This window comes from Trichechus manatus, unplaced genomic scaffold, assembly GCF_000243295.1.
Source record: "Trichechus manatus latirostris isolate Lorelei unplaced genomic scaffold, TriManLat1.0 scaffold00045, whole genome shotgun sequence".
Lineage (NCBI taxonomy): Eukaryota > Metazoa > Chordata > Mammalia > Sirenia > Trichechidae > Trichechus > Trichechus manatus.
This window is the reverse complement of record NW_004443981.1, coordinates 16,184,804-16,193,498: the sequence shown is the minus strand read 5'-3', so window position 1 is coordinate 16,193,498 and position 8,695 is coordinate 16,184,804. Positions and strand designations below refer to the sequence as shown.

The 8,695-nt window shown below is 41.7% G+C and overlaps 1 protein-coding gene across 2 annotated transcripts in view; it reads left to right on the top strand.

Annotated features, from left to right (window-relative positions):
- GSKIP (GSK3B interacting protein) overlaps positions 1 to 6,804 on the top strand; it is a 21,777-nt gene extending 14,973 nt beyond the window's left edge. For both annotated transcript variants that reach the window (XM_004376735.2, XM_023731804.1), the window contains 2 exons: positions 2,809 to 3,077; positions 4,684 to 6,804. In XM_004376735.2, coding sequence (XP_004376792.2) covers positions 2,809 to 3,077; positions 4,684 to 4,845 — 431 coding nt within the window. In that variant the 3' untranslated portion in view covers positions 4,846 to 6,804. The remainder of the gene's footprint in view (positions 1 to 2,808; positions 3,078 to 4,683) is intronic.
- The last annotated feature ends 1,891 nt before the right edge of the window (positions 6,805 to 8,695 follow it).

Here is an 8,695-nt window from a genome sequence, read left to right as displayed (position 1 = left end):
GTTGGTTACACGCATGAGGGAGGAGTCGTGCTGCGTTCAGAACAGTGAGTGCTGAATCCATGTCAGAGGAGTGAACGTTTTCCACGTAAAGCTGACCAGGTAGAAGGAGCGCGCTCCAGAGCAGTTTCACAGTTATTAACCATCTTGTTCATACATTCCGAGTTTTAACAATACTTACTGCAAAGAAAACCCTTTTTGCCCCGGCCACAGAAGAGCAGCTTTCAGTATGTAGTAACCTGGTAGTCATCTTATAGAAAGTTAGATCTAGGAATAATATTACTCACAGTGCAGTATTGGAGCCAGTTCAAATAAGTGGTTAAAAGGTTAGTTATTAGTAAACAAATGTTGGAAAAGTAGACTGCTTGGAAAATAGCATTCCACAAAATAAATTCCAGATGGATCTAAAAATTAAATTTAGGGAGGAGAATTTAGAAGACAACTTAAGGGATTTTTAAAAAATGTAATCCTGAGTAGAGAAGGCTTTCTGAAGCAAAACTCCCAACCCAGAAGTTGTAATAGATCTATGGAGAGGTGATGTGCTGTGCTAGGTAATGACGGGATCTATGGAGAAGTGATGTGCTGTGCTAGGTAATGACGGGATCTATGGAGAAGTGATGTGCTGTGCTAGGTAATAACAATGACGGGATCTGTTGAGGGTGATGTGCCGTGCTAGGTAATGACGGGATCTGTTGAGGGTGATGTGCTGTGCTAGGTAATGACAGGATCTGTGGAGAGGTGATGTGCTGTGCTAGGTAATGACGGGATCTGTTGAGGGTGATGTGCTGTGCTAGGTAATGACGGGATCTGTGGAGAGGTGATGTGCTATGCTAGGTAATGACGGATCTGTTGAGGGTGATGTGCTGTGCTAGGTAATGACTTGAGTGCTGATTTCAGAGTACTTACCCTCGTTTCCAGCGCTGGCTTTTACGTGCTGTGGTCTGGGAACTAAAAATAATGCCACACGCACTGCTGTCAAGTCGATTCCGAGTCATAATGACCCTGTAGGACAAAGTAGAACTGCCACATAGGGTTTTCAAGGCTGTAATCTTTACGGAAGCAGACTGCCACATCTTTCTCTTGTGTAGCAGCTTGTGGGTTTAATCACGGACCTTTCAGTTAGCAGCCAATCACTTAAACCCCTGAGCCACCAGGCCTCCAGAAATATGCTATGAACATCCAAAAAGCTGTTCAATCAAGGAAATATATATTAAAACAGTGAGTGATCATTCTTTGCCTCTCGAATTGGCAGAAACTAAAAAGGGGTTTAAAGAGTGAGGTGAGGAAAGTACAGCGTCTTATATCCTGGTTGTTGTTGTTGTTGTTAGGTGCCGTTGAGTCTGTTCCGACTCGTAGCAACAGTATGTCCAACGGAACAAAACACTGCCCGGCCCTGTGCCATCCTTAGAGTCGGTGCTATGTTTGAGCCCATTGTTGCAGCCACTGTGTCAATCCATCACGTTGAAGGTCTTCGTGTCTTTCACTGCTTCACCAAGCATGATGTCCTTCTCCAGGGACTGCTCCCTCCTAATAACGTGTCCAAAGTATGTGAGATGAAGTCTCGCCTTTCTTCTAAGGAGCATTTTGGCTGTATTACCAAGACAGATTTATTCATTCTTCTGGCAACCCATGGTATATTCAATATTCTTCACCAACACCATAATTACAAAGGTGTCAATTCTTTTTTGGTCTTCCTTATTCATTGTCCAGCTTTCACATGCATATGAGGTGATTGAAAACACCATGCCGTGGGTCAGGCGCACCTTAGTTCTCAAAGTGACATCTTTGCTTTTTAACACTTTAAAGAGGTCTTTTGCAGCAGATTTCCCCAGTGCAACGCGTCTTTTGGTTTCCTGACTGCTGTTTCCATGGGTGTTGATTGTAAATCCAAGTAAAATGAAATCCTTGACAACTTCAGTTTTTTCTCCATTTATCATGATGTTGCTTATTGGTCCAATTGTGAGGATTTTTGTTTTCTTTATGTTGAGGTGTAATCCATACTGAAGGCTGTGGTCTTGGATCTTCATCAGTAAGTGCTTCAAGTCCTCTTCACTTTCAGCAAGCAAAGTTGTATCAACTGCATAACACAGGCTGTTAATGAGTCTTCCTCCAATACTGATGCCCCATTCTTCTTCATATAGTCCAGCTTCTCAGATTATTTGCTCAGCATACAGACTGAATAAGTAGGGTGAAAGGATACAACCCTGACACACACCTTTCCTGACTTTAAACCACGCGGTGTCCCCTTGTTCTGTCCGAACAGCTGCCTCTTGATCAGTGTACAGGTTCCTCATGAGCACAATAGAGTGTTCTGGAATTCCCATTCTTCTCAATGTTATCCATAATTTGTTATCCACACGGTCAAATGTCTCATACTCTGTTGGTGGAATATAAATCATCGCAGCCTTTTTCTGAAGAATGAACTCGCAGTATTTATTGAAACTTCAAATGAGCAAGTCCTTTGACATGACGGTTGCATTTCCAGGTATCTGTCCTAGAGAAGTAATTATACATGCAAAGAAAAATACGGACTAGGATTCTTTTCTGAGGCATTGTTCAAAATAGCAGAAAACTGTAATTAAGAGCTTATCCATCAGGGAATTAAATCTCTAAGGGAAAGTGGGGAAAAGATGCTTTTTTTTGGAAAATCCATAGATGTCCAAGTTTCCCGTGAAAAACTACTGGAAGTGGTTTTAGCCAGTATTTTTCCTAAACTTTGTTAGCTGGTTGGCGTATCGTACTAGTGCCAGTTGGAAGGCATAGCTCCTTTTAGGAAAACAGTAATATGTTGAGTGTCTTTCCATAAACCAGTGTTTTGCAGAATGGAGACAGACTGTAATCCCATGGAGCTGAGCAGTATGTCAGCATTTCAAGAAGATTCAGAGCTCAATGGTTTTGAAGGAACTGATACGAAAGACATGCGGCTGGAAGCTGAAGCAGTCGTCAGCGATGTTCTCTTTGCTGTCAATAACATGTTCATCTCGAAAAGCCTGCGCTGTGCAGACGAGGTGGCCTACATCAACGTGGAGACCAAGGAGGGCAGCAGATACTGCCTGGAGCTCACCGAAGCCGGCCTGAGGGTAACACACTGCTTTATAGGAAAAAAGAGTGTTTACATCTTTACCACTTGACTAAAAGGAGTGGTTGGGGGAGGGGAGGGGAGTTGAATGAGAACTGTCCACTCAGTAGCTTCCACGATTTTTTTAAAAAGAAAACTGCTCTCTTAAGAATTTTCATTCATTTTAAAGTCTTTTGGCCAACATAGGAAAATTGAATATTTTGAAGAAAAAGAAAAATTGGCTTGCAGAGTGTTATTTTGTTTAAATCATCACTCCCAAAACTAATGTTTTTCCCATCTGTAACTAAATGTTTCCACCAAAATCATGCATTCCGCCTGCGGGGTGAATTCACTGTGTTGAGAGGATCTTTTTTTCTGTTAAAACAATGGACTTGTCTCTGCTCTTCTTTAGCTCATAGGTGAGAGTTAAATGAGAGCAGAATGTCCCACGTCCAGATTTCTAAGAGTGGCTGTCTATGACAAGTACCTCTTTATTCTGAGTGGGCTCTTCTGGGCAGATCGACCTTCCAGATCCTTTAAACCCAAATCAGGAGTTTAGACAAGTAGAAAGCACCACCTGAGAGCAACTGTAAATAATGATAAAATAAAAACTCTCTGTTATCTTACTATTATGAGTTTTATTTAACGTTTATTGAGCAACTATTGTGTCTCTGTAATCAGAAATCACACAAGTAAGATATGATCCCTACCCATCAGGAAACGGCAGGCTCGTAGGGCTAAGAGGAGGGCAGACATGTCTGTGATACACAGTGGAAAGTGCCATACAGAGCGTGGATCTGAGGCGCGATTCCGCTTCCTTAGGTGTCTGCCTCTGTGCTTTCATTAAACTGCACAGCTTCTATTTCTACAGAAATCTGCACCTTCTCTGATTTGAATAGATGTCATAAAAGTTGAGGGTTTATATAGGGAGTTTGCAAGTTTTAGTCAAGTGATTAAAAGCCAGATTAGTTCTGCCCTGTGCTGTACTGGCAAACGTTGATGATGTGTAACAAAGAAACTCATAGTCTATGGCTTATAATCTCGCTGGAGAGAAAAGTTCGAGGTGTGTTTAAAGAACGACAAAACAGACCAACGTTGCCTTTTCTCTCACACGGTTGAGCGTTTGCCCCTGTCACATAAGCAGTGGGGCCTTGCAGGCGACGGACTAGAAAGCAGGATTAAAGAGAAAGAATTTCTAGAAACAGTCCAGATTAAAAAAAAGAGAGATAAAAGATGTGAACTAATGATATATTAACTATTATCACAATGGCTTAGTATTAGTAGAGGCTCCATATATGTGGAGTTAAATGTAATAGGGTAAAACAATAGAAGCATGTTTTAGAATATGAATGTGTAATACTGCTTTTGTGTAGCTTTAGAGGTTCTCTACTTTTTTTGTAATGAAGAGTAGATAGATGAAACCTTTTCCATGTTGAGAGAAGAATTCTAAAAGCATTTTGCTGGTATTGTTATGTTGAATTAAATAATAGAAGGTCGTATTAAAAATACGCATATTCTGACTGTTGATTGAGAAAGTGTCATTGGAGACGACCCAGGTAAACGCTTGGCCTTTGCTCTCTGTGCCAACAGATAACCTCGTTATTTGATGCACTGCCTTTCTCTTGTAGGTGGTCGGTTATGCTTTTGACCAGGTGAATGATCACTTGCAGACTCCCTACCATGAAACAGTCTACTCCTTGCTGGACACGCTCAGCCCTGCCTACCGGGAGGCATTTGGGAACGCGCTGCTTCAAAGACTGGAAGCTTTGAAAAGGGACGGGCAGTCCTGACCACGCTTTTCTTCTAGGGAGGCTGCTGCTGGTGCAGAAAGTGGGTGTAAAGCATGAAATCCCTGCATATGATCATAGTAGAAAATGCATCTTTGCTTTTGTCTTTATCACTTCTTGCTTCACATTTAGGCTTTTGACTCAGAACAGTATTGATTAAAGATTCTCTTTGTTAATGTCTGATTCACTAAGGGAATTCTGAGTCCACTGCTGTGAAACCATCACCAAGATACCAACATTTGTTCATCGAGGATCCCTGCATTTCAAACCCTAGCCAGCATTTCGTTCTTTATCCCAGGGCTTTGATGCAGCCAGCACTGTCTTTTACATAGGAAATTAGAGATTTGCACAGAAATATTGAAATTATAATTGCCTAACTTCAAACTTTGATTCAGCTTGCTAAATCAGGGGTTTACTACTAGCTTGGACTGACTTTGTAGTCATTATTTTGCTACTGGCCTTACTGGAAACATATCAGCTAGTTTCCCCCGCACAAATATTGAAATTCACCGCTACAATTAAACTCTTTATATTACTAATAGGGGTTGATAAAGGTGAATTAATTATGTATTACTTAGCTAGTGTTAAATGAAAAGCAGGCACTGAAACAGTTCTGTATTCCTTATTTGCAGTAGTCAGCCAGCTAAGCAGAGGACAAGCCGTTAGCAAATGAATGTAATAATTACTTGTTTCCAAGATCTCTAAGCACATAAGCAAAGACAGGAACAGACTCCATTCTTTAACAAAAAGCACCTTCAGCATATATAATTTAGAAGAAGGAAGATTCTGTTTCCTAGAAGAGTATTTTGGCCTGTGTTGATTCTCACTCTGAACGCTGTTTACATAATGTACAGTTTGTCTCAGAAAGTCTTCTGCTTCATCGTTTCCTCCTGTGATGGGGGGCTTTGGCGTTCCCACGGGCTCCTCCTTCCCCAGCAGATGTGCAGCGCTCTGTCTCATGCTGAGTCTGCAGTGTAACATGAGCGCATTGCATAGGTTTGAAACCAAAGGGTGAATGAAGCACTCAGAGACTTCATATTTGAAAAATGGAAACTCTGTATTTTATATTTTATTACTGGCACTAACATTTGTAAACTTGGTGAACTGCACCATGCTGCTACATGTCTTCAAGTACACATTGAACAATAATGATTAGGGGGTTGCTTTTTGAGTCGTCACCTGAAGCAGCAGCTGTAGAAATGTTGAGCTGAAATTCTGCATCTGGACACACCTTCATAAATTTACTTGCAGACTTTCGTGTTGTTTTTAAAAACTAGGTATTTTTAGGCCCTGAAGATCCTGTAGACCAGAGCAAGTTCAAGTTCAGTATGCAGGACTGTTCACTGTCGGATGTCACTGGAATGCTTGCATCCTGTTTGGTAACACGTGTTCATTCTCAGCTTTATTTTCAGATGCTTAACTGTCTGAGGAATGAAGTCTAACTTCAGGTTGACCTTTCTCATGCTTAATCTCAGGCTTAATGTAAAGAATATTTGTAAAGTTTGAATAAAACTTGTTTACTCATGTTAAGTGTGACGAAAAGTGATTGTATGTTTAAAAATGGAAACTTCATTTTGTGATAAATGACTGATTCGAAGAGCTTCAGTTTCCATTTTTGAATTCTGCTGTTATGCTTTGATTTGAAGTGAATGAAAGTGTTGTATCACTAGGAGAGAGGAACAGGAGAGAGGACGTTAGTAAAACCACACAGATGGACAGTCCAGATATTAGCACCTCCTTTCTACGCAGGCCATTTAGAGAATTTAATCAGATGAATTAAACCTCGATTTTGCTTCCAAATTGAGGGGTGGGGGCCCACAGAACTCTCACAAATCAATTTTTAAAAATGAGAAGAATAGGCAAGTAATGATCAAACAACTTAGAGAAAAATACAGATGTCTGGTAACCACTTGAAAGTTGATCAACCAGTAATTAAAGGGAGGAAAATTAAAAATAATTAGGCCATTTCGCCTAATAATTTAGTCATTTCTGGTATCTAAGTAAAAATTTTAGGAGCCCTGATGATGCATGGTTAAGTGCTTAGCTACTAACCGAAAGGTGTGGCGATCTGCTCCCATAAAGATTACAGCCTTGGAAACCCTGTGGGCCAGTTGTGCTCTGTCCTGCGGGGTTGCTGTGAGTTGGAGTCGACTCGGTGGCATACGACGACGACAAGGGTCTGGTAAGGATGCAGTGTTCCTTTGGTTTGGAGGGTATGTTGGTGAAACCTTTCTGGAAAACATGGTTATAGCGCCTTTACAAAGCTGCTCATAAAACTTCTGAACTGATAATTCCACATCTAACATGGGGTGGTGACTGCAAAAGATAACTACAAGGATGTTGGTTGTCTCTAGCGAAAAACTGGAAAGGCTCTCGAGTGGTTATGTTGTGATACATCCATTTAATGGCATGATGTACAACCATTAAAAACCAATGTGGAAAAAAATGATGGTGGGGGAATAGCTATACTACATGGAAAAAAAAAAAAAAAGGTAAAACCTCCACACACTAATCTTCAAATGAAGTAAAATATTCTGCAACGTTAATAGTGGTTATCACTGGGTGGGAAGGTATGTGATTTTTCATTTTGTTCGCACTTTTTCTGCCTTAGCTTGTGTGTTCTAATTAGGTGTGGAATGTGATAGATGTGGGGTGGCAGCAGGCTGAAGACCCCTCTCTAGCAGAAGCAGAAGCCCTGCTCTCCCAGGGCCGTTGAAGAGGCGTTCGGATTATCAAGAGTGCACAGCTCATTTCCCACAGCGGCACTCCCCCGCTTGTCTGCGCTACCAGAATCCATCCCGGAGCCTCCCACGCAGCCCCGCAGCAGCTGCACTTTCCTCCCTCCAGTACTGAGAAACGTACGATGTGCTATGGAAGTGTTAAGGGGAAGCGGAGGAGGGAAACATCGCGATTCCAATAGGTGCCTCGCAGACGTCAGAACTCTTCCTGTAGCCCTTAATTTTATGAGCGACGTCTCCGAGATTGGGCCACAGGAAGGCACGTGCTGAGCGCCCACTAGTGCGCCTAGACTTGGGTCAGAACCCAGGTCTTCTAACTGAAGAGCTACCGCATGCAGTACAGGATAGTAAAATCTGTCACAGGAACTTTGTGGTATGTGAAAAAGGAGAAACATTGTAAAAGATGCATATGACATATTGTAGCAATGTAATATATAATACTGTAATAGAAGAAGGAGCCCTGGTGGCGTGGTGGTTAAGAGCTCGGCTGCTAACCAAAAGGTCGGTACTTTGAATCCACCAGCCGCTCCTTGGAACCCTATGGGGCAGTTCTACTCTCCTATAGGGTCACTATGAGTCAGAATCGACTCAATGGCAACAGGTTTATAATAGAATTAATAGAATCTCCTTTCTTAGCCAACCAGTATGGGTGTAAAATTCTCTGGAGGTCATCCCGTTCTAATTTTGGAGCTAGCTCATTTACCTGATCTCTGTAGTGTAAACAGTAATCAGACAAAGGTGAGTTACAATATTTTCTGGTAGTGTGGCCAGTTGAATAACTTTCAAAGTATTTACCTGCTAGCTGCATATCGGAAACCCTAGTGGTGTAGTGGTTAAGAGCTGCATCTGCTAACCAAAAGGTCGGCAGTTTGAATCCACCAGGCGCTCCTCGGAAACTCTATGGGGCAGTTCTACTCTGGCCTTACAGGGTCGCTATGCATTGGAATCGACTCGACAGCAATGTGTTTGGGTTTTTTGTTTTTTTTTTAGCTACATATCGATAAGGGATGCAGAGACAAACAAAAAATCTGAAAATGAATCAAATGAATTCTAGAATGTCTGAACTAACGTCATTTGAACGAATACCGAAGTCCACTCCGGCGTCTGCGATGGTC